At 34.8% G+C, this 18,551-nt stretch overlaps 1 protein-coding gene across 1 annotated transcript in view; it reads right to left on the reverse strand.

The window, feature by feature from the left end:
* Window positions 1-3: 3 nt before the first annotated feature.
* Window positions 4-18,551, reverse strand: part of UBA5 (ubiquitin like modifier activating enzyme 5) — a 20,077-nt gene continuing 1,529 nt past the window's right edge. Inside the window, 12 exon segments of the mRNA XM_007472308.1 lie at window positions 4-166; window positions 688-794; window positions 1,171-1,246; window positions 2,629-2,764; window positions 6,485-6,612; window positions 6,798-6,902; window positions 7,684-7,768; window positions 8,435-8,521; window positions 9,366-9,456; window positions 9,459-9,474; window positions 13,051-13,140; window positions 14,791-14,836. Coding sequence (XP_007472370.1) covers window positions 83-166; window positions 688-794; window positions 1,171-1,246; window positions 2,629-2,764; window positions 6,485-6,612; window positions 6,798-6,902; window positions 7,684-7,768; window positions 8,435-8,521; window positions 9,366-9,456; window positions 9,459-9,474; window positions 13,051-13,140; window positions 14,791-14,836 — 1,051 coding nt within the window. The 3' untranslated portion in view covers window positions 4-82.

The raw sequence follows: 18,551 nt of genomic DNA on the forward strand, positions 1-18,551 counted from the left end.
TTCTCAGTTTTAAATGATTTTCTTTTTAATTGCTAGGGAACAAGTTTAGACACAGGAAATAAAATACAGGCCAGTCCATTATTTACATGTTCTTCATCTTGGCCATGAGGTCTTCCAAGCTTTCACCAGAATCTTCCACTGTTACTTCAGGTACAGAATCTTCTTGCTATCCATAAATGAGGGAAACATGGTGAAAAAATAACCAGTTAAATAAAATTCTTAATGCTTAGGAACATATAATCAGTAAGCCTTAACCATGTTCAACAAGTTTACAAAGTAAAATTTCTTTAATAAATATGCCTTCTAATTTTTAGGAGAGACAAGCAGTTGAAATTACTACAGTGTTCTTGAGATCTCTACAGAAGTGTTATTTTTAAATGATATTGTAGCTATAACTTATCAATATACAAAAAAAGGTATTGTCATTTAATCAAAATCTATTTCACTTGATCCACAAATGAGTGAGCAAAACTATTTTACATCTATGTTTTCAAAACAGTGTAAACTGTGCTGTGCCTGTATTTCCATATTAACACTGAATAACTCTCTCTTTCACAAATCTTAATGCCTATAATGTAAAACACCTAAAATAGGAAATACTGCATTGGCATTATAAAATAGGTTGAAGATGAAAAAAAATAAATAGAAATTTTCTATTCACTTATGGTAAACAGATTTTAGATGTACCTTTTGGGGGACTGTATATGCCACTGTAATTCCTTCAGGTAAGTCAGGAATTGTACCTGAAGAATTTTTCAGTTCCTCTTCTGAAACCTCAGATACCAACTCAATACCTGTAAGGTTAAACTTGATCTTAAAACAGTTTTTAAGGAACTTAATGAGCAATAATCATTCAAAACTTGTATATCAGGCTTCCCTGGTGGCACAGTGGTTGGGAGTCCACCTGCCGATGCAGGGGACGTGGGTTTGTGCCCCGGTCCAGGAGGATCCCATGTGCCGCGGAGCGGCTGGGTCCGTGAGCCATGGCCGCTGAGCCTGCGCATCCAGAGCCTGTGCTCCACAGCGGGAGAGGCCACAACAGTGAGAGGCCCGCATACCGCAAAAAAACAAAAGAAACGAAAAAAAACTTGTATATCTTAATTATAATCAATTTCCCTCCCATAAAAGATTGTTTTATGCTGCCATTTCAATTTATGAAACAATTCTTACCCCACTCATTGTCGTCATGTATTATTTCTTCCTCTTCTTGAATAACCTCCTGTGTGGGCAGTGTTGCTACCTTTTTCTGTAGAAATCAAACAGTATCAGTGTTTTTACTCATTTTCAGTTCTCTGAAGCATCAGTCAGAATTGATCAGAACCAAGAATTGAGATAGGCTTTTTTCTAAGGAAGACATACAAATAGTTAACAGACACATCACTAATCATCAGGGAAATGCAAATCAAAACCAAAATGAGGTAACACCTGTCAGAATGACTATTATCAAAAAGATAACAAGTGTTGGCGAGGATATGGAGAAAAGGGAAACCTTGTGCACTGTTGCTGGGATTGTAAATTGTTGCAGCCACTAAACAGTATGGAGGTGCCTCAGAAAATTAAAAATACAACTACCATATGATCCAGCAATTTCACTTCTGGGTATTTTTTTTAAGAAAACAAAAACACTAACTCAAAAGATATATGCGGGCTTCCCTGGTGGCGCCGTGGTTGAGAGTCCACCTGCCGATGCGGGGGACACGGGTTCTTGCCCCGGTCTGGGAGGATTCCACATGCCGCAGAGCGGCTAGGCCCGTGAGCCATGGCCGCTGAGCCTGCGTATCCGGAGCCCCGCATACCACAAAAAACAAAAAAAACGAAACAAAACAAAAAAAAGATATATGCACTCCAATGTTCACTGCAGCACTATTTACAACAGCCAAGGCATGGAAGCAACCTAAATGTCCATCAACAGATAAATGGGTAAAGAAAATGTGGTACATATATACAGTGGAATATTATTCAGCCATAAAAAAGAATCTTTACTATTTGCGACAACATGGATGGAACTAGAAGGTATTATGCTAAATGAAATAAGTCAGACAAATACCATATAATCTCACTTAAATGTGGGATCTAAAAACAAAACAAAATTAAAAGAGACTCACAGATACAGAAAACAAATGATGTTGCCATAGGGGAGGTGGGGAGTGAAATAGGTGAAGGGGATAAAGAAGTATAAACCTATAATTATATAATAAATAAGTCATGGATAAAATTTATAGCATTAGGAATATGGTTAATAATATTGTAATAACTTTGTATGGGGACTGATGATAACTGGACTTTTCATGGTGCTTATTTCATAATGTATGCAAATGTCAAATCACTATGTGGTACACCTGAAACTAACATAATATTGTATCAATACATCAAGTATATTTTAGTTTAAAAAAATTAAAATTAAAAAAAAAATTTTTTTAATGAATTCAGACAGGTTTTTTATCTTACCAAAAGCAAGAAAGGACTTTGAACAGAATTTTCATGTTAAAGCATGGTGAATAAATTAAACCTTTTAAAATCCAGAATCCATTTACCTTGTATTCCAAATCTAAATAATTTTTTCTTCTTTTTTAAGTTATTGTCCTATGCAATATGATCTCTCATGCATTGTGACACACTGACATATACCTTATATTCTTCCTGTTGCTTCCTACAATTTCTGTCATCACACTGAGGATTTGGCTTCATGGACATAGTAGGGAAAAAATCCTGCATTGCATTGTATCCAAGGTAAAAACTAACAGTACCAAAATTTAACAGAAACCTAGAAAAACAAATCAAAGTAGACTTAACTAAAGAAATAAAACCATAATAGTATTAGAAACAAAGTAACTGACTTTTTAAAAAATGACTTTAAAGAAGGTAATGATTTTTGTAACAAGCAACCCAGAAAACAAATTTCTTATCTTGTTTACAGGGCCTGGCTTATAGTAGATTTTGTTGAATGAATGCAGTGAAGAAAGGCTACTCTATTTCATCAACCATAGAATGCTCTATTATTTTTTGAACATGTAATAAAGATAAAATGCTGCCAATTAAACTATGACATGTCAACAACTTTAAGAAGCATATTAATTTCACAGAAGTTATGTGGCAGAAATGTATCTTAAAAATCTCTGAGATATGGTACTAAATCTAATTTTTTTAAGTTTTTTATATATAACTTGCTGCAAAGTTTACAATCTTAAATTTGTATTAAATCTCAATAAAATGTTACAGAAGTATTCACCCATGTAATATTCACTACCAGATCAAAATATAGTTGGCACTCAGTATCTATGGGAGATTGGTTCCAGAACACCCCCCACCCACAGGATACCAAAATTAAGCCCCTTATATGAAGTGGTATAGTATTTGCATATAAACTGTGCACATCCTCCCATATATTTTAAATCATCTCTAGATTACTTATAATACCTAATACAATGTAAATGCTATGTAAATAGTTGTAAATACAATGCAGATGCTATATAGATAGTTGGAAGCTTGTGGCAAATTCAAGTTTTGCTTTTGGAACTTTCCGGAATTTTTTTTTTTTTTAATATTTTCGATCCACAGTTGGTTGAATCCACAAATGCAGAACCCAAGGAAATGGTGGGCAGACTGTATAGTGCATTTCCAGTATGCCATAAAGCTCCCTGTGCTCCCTTCCAGCCAAATCTGATTCCTTTTAGAAGCTTATAGAAAAGTTGAAAAATCATGTACAAAAGATAAACAACAAAAGGAAAAAATCTGCGAATGCATGTTCTTAATATACAACAAGACAAAAAAACTGAGCAAAGGATGTGAGAAGACAATTCACAGAAAAATATAAGTGCTCAACCCTTTTCACAACTGGAAATTAAAATGAGATACCCATTTTTCACCTATCAAATTGACAAAGATAAAAGAGTTTGATGACTCTAACACCATATACAAAAATAAACTCAAAATGGATTAAAGACCTAAATGTAAAACTGGGTACTATAAAACTCCTAGAGAAAAACATAAGCAGAACACTCTTTGACATAAATCACAGAAATATTTTTTTGGATCTGTCTCCTAGAGTGATGGAAATAAAAACAAAAACAAATGGGACCTAATTAAACTTAAAAGCTTTTGCACAGTGAAGGAAACCATAAAAAAAATTAAAAAACAACCTACGGACTGGGAGAAAATATTTGCAAACAATGCTACCAACAAGGGATTAATTTCCTAATATACAAACAGCTCATATAGCTCAATATCAAAAAAACAAACAACCCAATCAAAAAATGGGCAGAAGACCTAAACAGACATTTCTCCAAAGAAGACATGCAGATGGCCAATAGGCACATGAAAAAATGCTCAACATCATTAATCATTAGAGAAATGCAAATCAAAACTACAATAAGGTATCACGTCACACTGGTCAGAATGGCCTTCATCAAAAAGTCTACAAACAATAAATGCTGGAGAGGGTGTGGAGAAAAAGGACCCCTCCTACACTGTTGGTGAGAATGTATATTGGTGCAGCCACTATGCAGAACAGAAGTTCTTTAAAAAACTAAAAATAGAGTTATCATATGATGCAGCAATCCCACTCCTGGGCATCTATCCAGAGAAAACTCTAATTCAAAAAGATACATGCACCCCAATGTTCACAGCAGCACTATTTACAATAGCCAAGACATGGAAGCAACCTTGTCCATCAAAAGATGAATGGATAAAGGTGTGGTATATATATACAATGGAATATTACTCAGCCATAAAAAAGAATGAAATAATGCCATTTGCAGCAACATGGATGGACCTAGAGATTATCAGACTAAGTGAAGTAAGTCAGACAGAAAGACAAATATCATATGATATCACTTATATGTGGAATCTAAAAAATTGATACAAATGAACTTATTTACAAAATATAAACAGACTCAGACATAGAAAACAAAGGGGATAGAGGGAAGGGGGAGAGGAGGGAGAAGGATAAGTTAGGAGTTTGGGATATACACACTACTGTATATAAAACAGGTTAACAACAAGGACCTAATGTATAGCACAGGGAACTATACTTAGTATCTTGTAATAACCTATAATGGAAAAGAATCTGAAAAAGAATATATATCACTTTGCTGTACACTTGAAACTAACACAACACTGTAAATTAACTATACTTCAAAAAAAAAAGTTTAATGATACCCAATGTTACCAAAGATGTGGACAAACCAGGTACTCCCACACTGTCATGGAAATGTACCATCATTTTGAAGGAGAAATTTAGTAATATCTGTCAAAGTAAGTATTGCATAAACTTAGAAATTCAAATTCCACTTCTAAAAATTCACACTGTACAAAAATCTACTCTACAAAGATGCTTTTTGCAGCACTGTTAATAATAGCAAAAACATCTGTAAGTAGCCTAAATGTCCATCAATAGAGGGCTGGCTAGATATGACACATTGGTAAGAGAATACTTTGTAGCCATGATTTTTTTTTCCCTTCATAACATACTGTAAAATGTTGTGTTTAGATTAAGACCTACTGAAATCTGACAGGCTATTTTTCTCATCTGAAACAGCCCTAGACAGTTGCCTTGAGAGTTCTTATGTATGCTGGTATTTCTTTGCTGATGGCTGATAAATGATATTAGAGTGCCTCCCTGTAACATGTTGCAATTTGTTCTTATTATATTGGATGCTTAAGAAACATAACTAAGCTTATTAACATTGTAAAGTGAGGGGGAAAAATGGCCTGAGTTAAGGCACAACTAAAGCAGTTCTGCTTTTCATATAGTATGAGTTGGTTCAAAAACTCTATGACAGGGCTTCCCTGGTGGTGCAGTGGTTGAGAGCCCACCTGCTGATGCAGGGGACACGAGTTCGTGCCCGTCCGGGAAGATCCCACATGCCACGGAGCAGTGCGTCCGGAGCCTGTGCTCCGCAACGGGAGAGGCCACAACAGTGAGATGCCCGCGTACCGTAAAAAAACAAAAAAAAACAAAAAAAAAACCCTCTATGACATTAATTTTAGCTTCAAAGAAACGTTTGTCTTTATTAGTTATAGTTTAGATGGTGCGGTTGCCGGGTATCTGTTTACGGATAGCAGAGATATTACCCTAGTTAATGTTTAATCACATTCATATTATTTTTAGAAATGTTAAACCAAGATAGTGGAAGCTAGTGTGTTTATGGGTCTTCACCCTTTAGCCAGATGTGAAGAAATTTAAATCATTTGGTTAATGCTTCATAAATAAATATACCAGTACCACTGTACCATTTAACAAGAACTATGCCAAATGGAGAGTAACACAAATATGTGTGTGTTGACATATGTAATATTAACTAATATATATTTAAATATATTTATATATAAAAGTATACACATATTATACATATATAAAATTTTTAAATATATGAATTTAAAACTAAATTTAAAAAACAAATTAAATACTTAGCTAGTCATTCCAATATTTGAAATGTTTGTCAAAAGCAAACAAGACTATTCAGAAAAATTATCCTTCACTCACTTTAACACATTTTGTACCAAGATACCAGCAACCACTCCCATAGTGGTAGGAAGACTGGCTGCACAAACACCTTCTCGTTTCAGTGTCTTCTCATCAATATTTGCAGCAACTACAAGCGGTGGAGCACACTACATGAAAAAGAATAAAAGAAAATATATTTCAAAAGAAAGGGAAAAAACTATAAGTTATTCCAAATAATATTCCATCAAATTTAAAGTTTGGTCTTTTCTTCGAATTGTAAACATTTTCAATGCCCCTAGGAACTCCAGTACTTAACAGTGAAAAATAATAACCCAAAATGAATCATGCATACCGCAAAACAAGCAGATTCTCCAGGAATTATGAGCTGTATATGCCCTGAAACTGCATTTTCACTGACCCCAGACTCCATCCATGTTTGTCCAAGCTCATTACACGCCTTAATAGAAATAGGTGAAAACACAAGAAAGAACATAAAAAAGCAAGAAGTAATTTACCATAAGCTCTTTTCATGAAAAACTGGATTTAACTAAATGAATTACAAAGGGTTTTTAAAAATTAATTTTCAGAAACAAAGAAGAAAGTTGTAAATAATGGAATTCCTTAGCAATCGCCACTCTCCTTAAAAAAGAAACTGATAGCATTCAGGTAAGCAGTCAATATAAATATCTAATTAAATTGAACCATAGTTTATTGGATTTCTTATTAGATTAATGTAAAACTTCATTTTTCTAAAATAATTTCAGCAACAAAAAAATGCAAAATGTCATTTGCAAAGTTGAAAACACAGTAATTCAAAAGAAAAAGAATCCAGTTTTAGTTTTGAGAAATCATGTGTGTAGGCAATTTATACACATTTATACATTTACTTAAAATAAATCAACAAAAGTAAAAACCAATGCCGACCAAGAATAAAACAGTATTATAAGATATTCATTCATTTTAAAAATTTTACATCGGAATTATCTGCTGTTTTAGTTTGCTCTATTGGCATAAGAGAGAGTAGGATACTGAAATATATGCCACACCAACAAGGCTAGATAGGTCACATTAGAATAAATTTCAAAAACAGGATGAGAGAACATTAAAAACAAACAAAACACATTATCAAAGGGTTTAAATGCAGAACTATTTTCAGAATGCGGAATATATACTGACAGAATATACAGGAAAATAGATAAATCCATGAATATAACACATTATACAATAGGAATACTCACTGTATTTATTGTCATTCGAGCTTCAAAATTGTCCACACAGCTAAGAACTAGGTCAACAGGTTTTCCTTCTTCTAATCCACCATTACTAGGCAAAGAAAATAAATTTTATTTGAAAAAAATCTGGACACAAAATACACTCTAATTAGACTTTATTTGTTCAGTCAATACATTTAGTCTTTCAGTAAATGTTTGAGTATAATTATAACATAGCATTTAATATTAAAGACCCAGTATACATTGAGTATTCACTATTATGAACATAATATCAATGATATTACAGTATTTCTTATACAAGGTGTAAGAGGGTGCGAGAAATATAAAATCTGTTCACAAAAGTTACCATTTCCCTATCAGCTTTCACAGACTTTTACTCATGTTTCACTACAAATGTAAATGTAATAAAGTTAACTGAATACAATTGAATATTTCAATGGTGTTAGTCTGCAGAAAACCACTTTCAGATAGAAGTATAATTATAACACAGAACTCATAATTGAGGCCCCTTGTTATATCATAACAGGCTTTTTTAGATTTTTTTTTTATTTTGTTGTTACTATAGTTTTTTGGACAATATATGTTTTTTACTGAGCTCCCAATACATAAAACTTACACAAAAATTTTTTAAACTATTTTAAAAACAAAATATATATCAACCTACCAACTCAGTGAATTAATTAATCATTGACAGATTTTCTAATAATACTTAAAATGAGCTGGACATTGTGCAAAATATTCATAAATAAAATTTTACCTTATTCTATTCATGAAATGTTCAAAGTTTTCTACTGTGGTTATATTGTAGTTGTGTACTTCAAAAAGAACATCAGGATTAATGTTCCTAAGAGGGAAAAACGGAATGATTATAAAAACTACTAGTAAAACAGTAAGAGAAAGCAAGATAAAGAACTAAAAGAGCTAAAAATCATTTAACAGACGTTAGAGAAATGGCATTCAAGCCATTCAAAGAAAATCCAAAGTCCTCTTCTACCTCTTTTGTCCCACTTCAAGGACCAGGTTCAAAACACATAGACTGTCAGAAGGATTACAAAAATATTCCCACAATCCATGTGTTGGGAATTAAGTCTTTATTACCTCTGTTAGCTACAGTTCAGCCTGACAGAAGAGCATCTTTGTTTCTTATCCAATTCAGTGCAAATATGTTTAGGACCACAAAGAAACGTGCTAGAGTAAGGGTTGGCAAACTCTGCCTCTTGGGCCAAATTTGACTACCACCCTGCCACCTTTTTTTTTGTAAGTTCTGCAAGCTAAGAATAGTTTCTACATTTTTAAACGGTTGCAAGAAAACAAAAAAGTCAAAAGAAGAACAATATTTCATGATGTAAAATTTTATATGAAATTTAAATTTCAGAGTCCATAAATAAAGTTTTTATTGGAGTAGTCATGCTCATTCACTTTTATTGATATATTGCCTACAGCTACTACAACTGCATAGTTGAGCAGTTTTGACAGAAACCATATGGCCCTCAAAGCATAAAATATTTACTCTCAAAAAAGAGGCTGCCAACCCAGATCAAAGAGGTAAGAAAATTCTTTTTGTATAAGTGAAACCTGCATTTTTATAAAGGAAAATTCAGGTGCATTTATACGTTAGTTTAGCTCATACCAAATACACACAGGAAGATTTCAACAATTTCACTGCCTTCAACTGGTATTCCATTTACCTCAAAGTATGTTCTGCTGCTTGAACTTTACTTAATCCTGCTTGATGAGGTTGGAAGAAAAGTCTATTCATATTGGCCAGTTCCACCTTCCATAGTCAAAGAGTAGCAACTAAAATGAAAATAGTGGTATTCTGATGAAAAATGTACCAAAAAACAAACTAAAAATAACAAACTAGTCAGCTTTCCACCTGATGGGTTTAACTGTTTGACAGTAATAATATTAACTAATTCTGAAATACTAGGTGCCATATATTAACTCATTTAGTGACCATACAATATATAGGTACTCTTATCCTCGTTTTAGAAATAAGACAACTAGGGTACATGCCCAAAAGCCACTCAGCTAATATGTAGTAAAAATGGGATTCAAATTCAGGCATTCTCAATCCAGCATCTGTACCCTACACACAATGCTGTACTGCCTCTCTAAATGATTAGCTCAAAAATTAATGTTCATTCCATTTCATTGTAATTTTTACAAACTGTGCCAAAATCCTACTTCATTCCAATGTTTGGCTAAAAACCAAAAACCCATTAGATAAATGAAATTTTTAAATAAGACAAAAACAAATGCTGTAACTTAAAACCATAGTATAACACAATTCCTTTCATGAATAATGCACTATATATACTCATGCCATGGCTAAAACATTATTCCAAACAGAATTATTAACCAATTAGTTAACTGTTGTTTCCTGCTATATATTTAGGCATGACAGCATTTGTCAAACACACTCACACAACTTTAAAATGGCCGAAAGGTCCATTTCTTATCAGTAGGAACAGGTTGAACCCAGGTATATCCACAGTCCCCTTTTTTTTTTAATTATCTAAAATTAAATTTTTATTGGATGAGACTTAGATAAGACGTTGCAGGGGAAAAAGAGGATCAATGAACTTGAAAGCAGAGCAATGCAATTTATCTAAAGTGATGGAAAAAAGAACCAAAAAAAACAAAAAACAGAAAACTGAGCCTCTAGAACTATGGAATAATTCAAAGCAGTGTAAAAATGATATACAGTTCCCGAAGTCCCTCCTTCTTTATCTAAAATTCTGTGACTTTGTAATATAATTCTCAGCATCCTAAATCTAACAATAAAAACAAAAATGGGATTTTCTTCTTCTCAATACAGAAACTAAAAAATGTTTACCCAGCCCATAAAAACAACACGTAGGTAACTCTCACTATTTTGCTAGAAGAGATATCACTTATACTCTCTATGAAACTTTCTAACCCTACCTAGAGTCTCCAAAATTTGGTTTATTTAATCTCAGTCAACAATATTTATTAGGTCAGGCCAAGTTTTAAATTTGAGTTTCGGCCTCATAGCTGGTTTATGAGTAAGTTGTAGGAAATCCTAAATTTGGGGACAGGAGGTGCGAGTAGTAACCGTGTCACTAATTAGATCTGCTTCTGGGTAAGTCACTTTCACTGTTCAGGACTGTATCCTCATCTGTAAAATAAGGCAGTTGATCTAGATCTGGTGATTCAGTGTGCCCCAGGAATTCCAGAACTTTCAGGGATAAGAAGTGGGCTCTGGATCTCCAATCCTCCACTTCCCTACTCAACCCCATGAAACAGCTTCTTGTTTCTCTGTTTTACATATTGGAGAAAGAGTTCTGAAACTTACCTATGTAGATCCTTAGCTTACAAACTTGAGTTTACATTGGAACCACTGTATTTAAAAAATACAAATGTGTAGGTCTCAACCCCAGAGGTTCTGATTAACCTATTATGTGGTGCAGTCTGAACATAAGAATTTTTTTAAACATACAAGGTGATTCTAATTACAGAAATATTTGCTAACTGTTCTAGACCCTTGCTACTCAAAATGGGGCCTGGGATAACCCCGTCAGCATCACCTGAAGCTTGTTAGAAATACTGGAGTACTTCCTCAACTTTAATATGCCTACGAATCACCTGGAGTTCTTGTTAAAATATAGATTCTGATTCAGCACGTCTTGGGTGGGGCCTAGGAATCTTCATTTATAACAAGCTCCCAGGTGATGCTGTTCTTAAAGCATAGTCCCCGGAACAACATCATCAGAACCACCTGGGAACTTGTTAGAAATGCACATTCTTAGGTCCACCTGAAACCTATAGAATCAAAACCACTGGGGTAGATAGAGTCCGGCAATCTGTTTTAATAAGCCTTCCAAGTGATTCTAGTGCACACTCAAACCTGCGACCAGCAAATCTCCATGATCTCTACCACCCTTGATCAATCAGCCAAGGCATATATGTCAGGTATAAGCAATTATTGGCTAGCTTTTATAAACTTCTTGAAAGGCTTTAAAATGTTAAACATTTTTAGTATTTTGGTGTTGTCTTTTCTATATTGATAAATAAGTGCCAAATTTGAAACCACTTTCTTTTAAGAATTTGGGGCATGGAGTGCACCAACGTATTAAAAAGCATTGATAAAGCAAACATTTTTCCACAAAGTTTAGCAAAATGATATACAATTGTGGAAAACTTATATATTCAACCACTATCTATCTAACATCATGGACTCTGGCTTTATAAATCTAAGATTGGTAGGCTGATTTCTGGTACAAAGTTAACTTCTCCTTCCTATCCAATCAAATCAATTTTAGAAAATAGTATGGGACTTCCCTGGCAGTCCAGTAGTTAGAACTCAGTGCTTTCACTGCCATGGCCCTGGGTGTTCAATCCCTGGTCGGGGAACTAAGATCCTGCAAGCCACGTGGTACAGCCAAAAAAAAAATTTTAGAAAAAAGTAAAAAAAAAAAAAGAAATGTATGGGTTTAAAAAAATCTGGAGCATTCACCATTTCAAATTCAAGAGTAAGAAAGGTACATGCTTTCTAGTTTATCTTGTATAAAATCTGTGTTTAAAAAAATTTTTTTGGATGTTTCAGTGTTTCACTACACACTTTATCAATTTAACAGCCTTCTTTCCTAAACTTGTAGGAAAGTCTAAAACACTTAAATCCCAACAGAAAATTCCTGAACAAAATCAGACAGTCCTTGTTTAATTAGTAATAATATTAGCTTCCTTTTGGGTGGGTTTATGTCTTAACTCCACCCACTGGGGTAGAAAAAACAACCTGAATAAATACACCACAAATCATGGACCTAGAATCTGTCATACAGAGTGAAGAAAGAGAAAAACAAATATCGTATATTAACGCATATATGTGGCATCTAGAAAAATGGTACAGATGAACCTATTTGTAGGGCAGGAATAGAGACACAGACATAGAGAACAGACATGCGGATGCCGCGGGGGGATTAGGGAGGTGGGATGAATAGGGAGATTGGGATTGACCTATATACACTACCATGTGGAAAACTGCTAGTAGGAACCTGCTGTATAGCACTGGGAGCTCAGCTCGGTGCTCTGTGGTGATCTAGATGGGTGGGATGCGGGGAGATGGGGGGGTAAGGGGGTGAGAGGGAGGTGCAAGAGGGAGGGGATATATGTATACATATACTGATTCACTTCGTTGACACCAGAAACTAACACAACATTGTAACTATACCCCAATTTTAAAAAAAAAAGAAACCTGGGATAGAAAAAAATCAAATAAATAAATAAATAAATAAATACACCACAAATCAATAAGCCATTAGTAAGGAGAAAAGAAATTCTAATTTGTACCTGATTTACTCCAGAAGTGATTGGGTTCCCTAAATGATAGACAAAGAGAGATGTTTTTACCTTACCAATGCCACACCTTGTCAGCATTTCAGCAGTCACACTGCCAACTCCACCAACACCTACTATTGCTACAGCAAAGGTACGGATTTTCTGTAAAATGCAAAATTATATATGTATTGGTTAATAATTCTTCATCGGGGCTTCCCTGGTGGCACAGTGGTTAAGAATCTGCCTGCCAATGCAGGGGACACGGGTTCGAGCCCTGGTCCAGAAAGACCCCACATCCCATGGAGCAACTAAGCCCATGCGCCACAACTACTGAGCCTGCACTCTAGAGCCCACGAGCCACAACTACTGAAGCCCACACACCTAGAGCCCGTGCTCTGCAACAAGAGAAAGCACCGCAGTGAGAAGCCTGCACACCACAACAAAGAGTAGCCCCAGCTCGCTGCAACTAGAGAAAGCCTGCGCACAGCAACAAAGACCCAATGCAGCCATAAATAAATAAATAAATAAATAAATAAATAAATAATTCTTCATCGGAAATGTCATCGAAAGTTATTTTCATTTACTGAAATCATCTTCAAAAACTTGGAAGGGTTTATCTTACCTCATAGTCACTTACAATTCCCATTCGTTTCAATGCCATCAGGCGGCTTAAAACAAAGGAAAGAAACATTTTAAGGCTTACAATCTTTTAATTAATAGTGATATAGGTAAACATACATCATCACAGAAAATAAACTGTGAGAGAAGAAACAGTGAGTGTGAGACAGAGAGAAATCTTTCAGCTAATTTTTACCAGATGAAACTAAATTACTTCAGCATTGATGCCTGAATACCCTCCCTCCAAGATGTAGCCTGTGCAACAAGATTTTTTTAAAGTTCCTCATACATTCTAATGTGCAGTCAAGATTGAGACCTATTGACTCAAATGTTGTTTCCAGAGAATGGGTCAAAGTGAAATTTCAACATTTTCCCATGCTTATTAGTATATGTAAATATTTAATGTTTAACTCAAACTTAATGTTTAATGTTTAACATCAGAATAATCTCATGGCTGGAATTCTATTCACTTGTTGCCTCTGCCCACAATGGATAATGTCTACTTTCAGTAAGCACCTCTTGTACCAAGGACTCTAAGAGGTATTTACCTAGTTACTGCTAGTCTGTTATCTTCTTCAGTATTTTAGGGTTTTTTTTAAATACATATACTTTAAAACTATACACATATACATACAATCCCCATTAGTTTACACTTTAAGAGTCAAATAGTTCTATTAGGCTTGTTAGGAAACTCAGCAGTGTTCTGGCCTGCACCACCATTTTCCTCTCCTCACTCATTTTTAACTCTGTTACCAGGATATCTCTAAATAACATGCTAACACTGTTATTTCTTGATTTTCAGGTTTAGGTACTATCTGAAGATTTAACTCTTTATCATTAAACACAAATATTTCCCATCTCACCAGCCTCTTGATATTGTTATATGGTCATTTTGGTTAGATGTTAATACTGTTCACAACTGGACAATGTAGTATATTAGAATTTACCCTTTCCTGTATGATCCCCACCCTTGAAGTTAATAATTGTGTTTGTTCTTATGCTTACTTTTCTATGTATTTTCACAAATTCAACCCCAGTTGTCTAAAATTCCTCTAGATAGTCATATACATGAGGTGTTCTAGCAATTTCTTCTTAAAGATATACTAAAATAAATAATTCTTCATCGGAAATGTCATCGAAAGTTATTTTCATTTACTGAAATCATCTTCAAAAACTTGGAAGGGTTTATCTTACCTCATAGTCACTTACAATTCCCATTCGTTTCAATGCCATCAGGCGGCTTAAAACAAAGGAAAGAAACATTTTAAGGCTTACAATCTTTTAATTAATAGTGATATAGGTAAACATACATCATCACAGAAAATAAACTGTGAGAGAAGAAACAGTGAGTGTGAGACAGAGAGAAATCTTTCAGCTAATTTTTACCAGATGAAACTAAATTACTTCAGCATTGATGCCTGAATACCCTCCCTCCAAGATGTAGCCTGTGCAACAAGATTTTTTTAAAGTTCCTCATACATTCTAATGTGCAGTCAAGATTGAGACCTATTGACTCAAATGTTGTTTCCAGAGAATGGGTCAAAGTGAAATTTCAACATTTTCCCATGCTTATTAGTATATGTAAATATTTAATGTTTAACTCAAACTTAATGTTTAATGTTTAACATCAGAATAATCTCATGGCTGGAATTCTATTCACTTGTTGCCTCTGCCCACAATGGATAATGTCTACTTTCAGTAAGCACCTCTTGTACCAAGGACTCTAAGAGGTATTTACCTAGTTACTGCTAGTCTGTTATCTTCTTCAGTATTTTAGGGTTTTTTTTAAATACATATACTTTAAAACTATACACATATACATACAATCCCCATTAGTTTACACTTTAAGAGTCAAATAGTTCTATTAGGCTTGTTAGGAAACTCAGCAGTGTTCTGGCCTGCACCACCATTTTCCTCTCCTCACTCATTTTTAACTCTGTTACCAGGATATCTCTAAATAACATGCTAACACTGTTATTTCTTGATTTTCAGGTTTAGGTACTATCTGAAGATTTAACTCTTTATCATTAAACACAAATATTTCCCATCTCACCAGCCTCTTGATATTGTTATATGGTCATTTTGGTTAGATGTTAATACTGTTCACAACTGGACAATGTAGTATATTAGAATTTACCCTTTCCTGTATGATCCCCACCCTTGAAGTTAATAATTGTGTTTGTTCTTATGCTTACTTTTCTATGTATTTTCACAAATTCAACCCCAGTTGTCTAAAATTCCTCTAGATAGTCATATACATGAGGTGTTCTAGCAATTTCTTCTTAAAGATATACTAGAATCTTCTGACATGTCCCCATGTGCACATTTACTGCACATACAGCTCCCATCCTGCATTCTCCCTTCATCATATTACAAATTCTCTTCATTTCTTCATCCTGTATTAATCTCCTGCTTCTGGTACCTTAGAGCTCAATGGTTCTAAAGTGTGGCCTATGGATCAGTGGCCTATGGAATTTGCTAGAAATATCATTTCTTGAGTCCCCACCCTATAATTACCAAGCGAATCAAACTTTGGATGTGGGGCCTAAACTATCTGTGTTTGAACAAGCTCCCCAAGTAATTGTGATGCACACTAAAGTTTGAGAGCCTCTGCTGTAGATTATTTCTTAATTTGTTCTCTTGCTATGGTTGGAAGAACATCTTCTCATAGCTTTGTAAAGGGTACAAGGAAGGTAAATTTTGAGAACATGTATGTCTGAAAATGTTATTTACCAAACTTCTTAAAAATGTTTTATCAAAATGTTTTATCAAAATTCTATTTTTAGAAATGTATTATAAAAATGACAAATTGAAGGGTACATAATCATTGAAAGCTACACCTACATACACACACACACACACACACACACACACACACACACACTTAGTTGACAGTTTAACTTGGTATAGAATTCTATGTTAGAAACATTTTCCTTCAAAATTTCTAAGGTGTCTTCTAGCTTCTGAAATCTCATGATGTCCCTTAGAGTGAATCTATGTTCATCAATTGTGCTGAGTACTTGTTGGACTCTTTCAAATAGGAAACATGTTTTTTCAGTTCTGGGAAATTTCCTTGAATAATGTGATGATGTCCTTGTTTGGTTGGTTTGTATTTCCTGGACTTTCTGAAACTTCTATTATTTGGAAGTTGGACCTCTTGGACTAGTCCTCTACTCTTAATTTCTTTCTCCTATTGTCCACCATTTTAGTTTTCTGCTCTGTTCTCTGGATTTCTTTCAACATTATTTTCCAAATCTTCTATTGAGATTTTCACTTTTGTTATCATTCTCCACTTGCAAGAATTATTTTCAATTATCTGAATGATTTCTTTTTGTAGTAACTTGTCCTGTTTCATTTATACAACATCTTTCCTTTCTGAAGATACTAATAATAATATTTGGGTTGTGTTCCCCTTACATAGTCTATTCAAATAACTAATTTTATTTTCCTTCTTTCACATTAGGAGCTTCTCTCATCCTTTATTCTGCTCATATTTAAGAGCCAGACACTAATAAAGGCAAGGATGTGGGCATTGCTTGTTTGACTTTGGGCTTCACTGTAGGGTGATCAGTTGAGAAACCCACAATGTCAGTGTCTTTCAGTCTCTCTTCTTGGTGGTCTCAGATCCCCTAGAGAAGAATCTTTCAATTTCCAGCCTGAAAAGTCTTTATGCCTGTAAATTTGGGGGTGTTAAATGGAAGAACAAGGTTGGGAGTCCTAGCATTCAGTATGTAAACATTTAGTTAATCCCCTTTCTTCAGGTATGAAGACTTGCTTCAATTATTAATATAAATTACCTATTTTACTCTCCAGTGAGTAAATCTCTAGTCTTCTCTCCTGACAGAGAAGAGGCATTTGCCCAGCTACCCAAAGTGAAGTAGTGAACCTGGGTTGTTTCTTCAACAGATTTTCAGCCATAACTTTCTTAGCCCTACCTTAAGCCCTTGTAGAAATAACAAGCCTATTCTTGAGCTTTTGGGGAATTCTGTGGTATAAACTGGGTTGCAGCCTTTAGAGTCAATTTCTTTGGATCCTTTAAATCAGTTATCAGTCATCCATCCCTTTTCTAGATTCTAAAACTGTCTAACAATTCAAAAACTTAAGGCTGACCTTTATCAAATTTCCATGTACTAGTGCAGAGCTTTGGGTGACAACTGCCATCTCCTAAGTAGCAGTTTTAATAAAGACATAATGGTGCAAATAATATAGAAAATACTAAATGTTTAAATTTGAGTTCTGAATGTTAGGTTTGTGGTCATTACAATGTCAAGGAATCATCGCACATTAAAATGATATCTGAAAGATGATTCTTAGTATATGATCGGACTTCCCTAGTGATGCAGTGGTTACGGATCCGCCTGCCAATGCAGGGGACATGGGTTCGAGCCCTGGTCTGCGAAGATCCCACATGCCACAGAGCAACTAAGCCCGTGCACCACAACTACTGAGCCTGCGCTCTAGAGCCCGTGAGCCACAACTACTGAGGCCCACGTGCCACAACTACTGAAGCCCACACACCTACAGCTTGTGCTCCACAAGAGAAGCCATCACAGCAATAAGAAGCCCGCGCACTGCAACGAAGAGTAGTCCCCGCTCAACTAGAGAAAGCCCGCGCACAGCAACAAAGACCCAACGCCGCCATAAATAAATAAACAAATTTATTTTTAAAAATAAATGATCCACATTCCTTTGCTTTTCTTGGAGGGAATATTTCAAAATTTTCATTTGTAAAATTGAAAAATGTTTAAGAATGCCAAATGGAATAGTTTCCACTCATTCTAATTAGAGATGTCAATTCATGCTTATTCAACCGCTGAAAATTTTGGATGGTTAACCCCTCATATCTCAAAACTGAAAGAAAAAAAAATTTTTTTTAACGTAGTAAGATAGGGCTTCCCTGGTGGCGCAGTGGTTGAGAGTCCGCCTGCCGATGCAGGGGACGCGGGTTCGTGCCC

Source organism: Lipotes vexillifer, unplaced genomic scaffold (genome assembly GCF_000442215.2).
Source record: "Lipotes vexillifer unplaced genomic scaffold, Lipotes_vexillifer_v1.1 scaffold1271, whole genome shotgun sequence".
In the NCBI taxonomy this organism is placed as follows: Eukaryota; Metazoa; Chordata; class Mammalia; order Artiodactyla; family Lipotidae; genus Lipotes; species Lipotes vexillifer.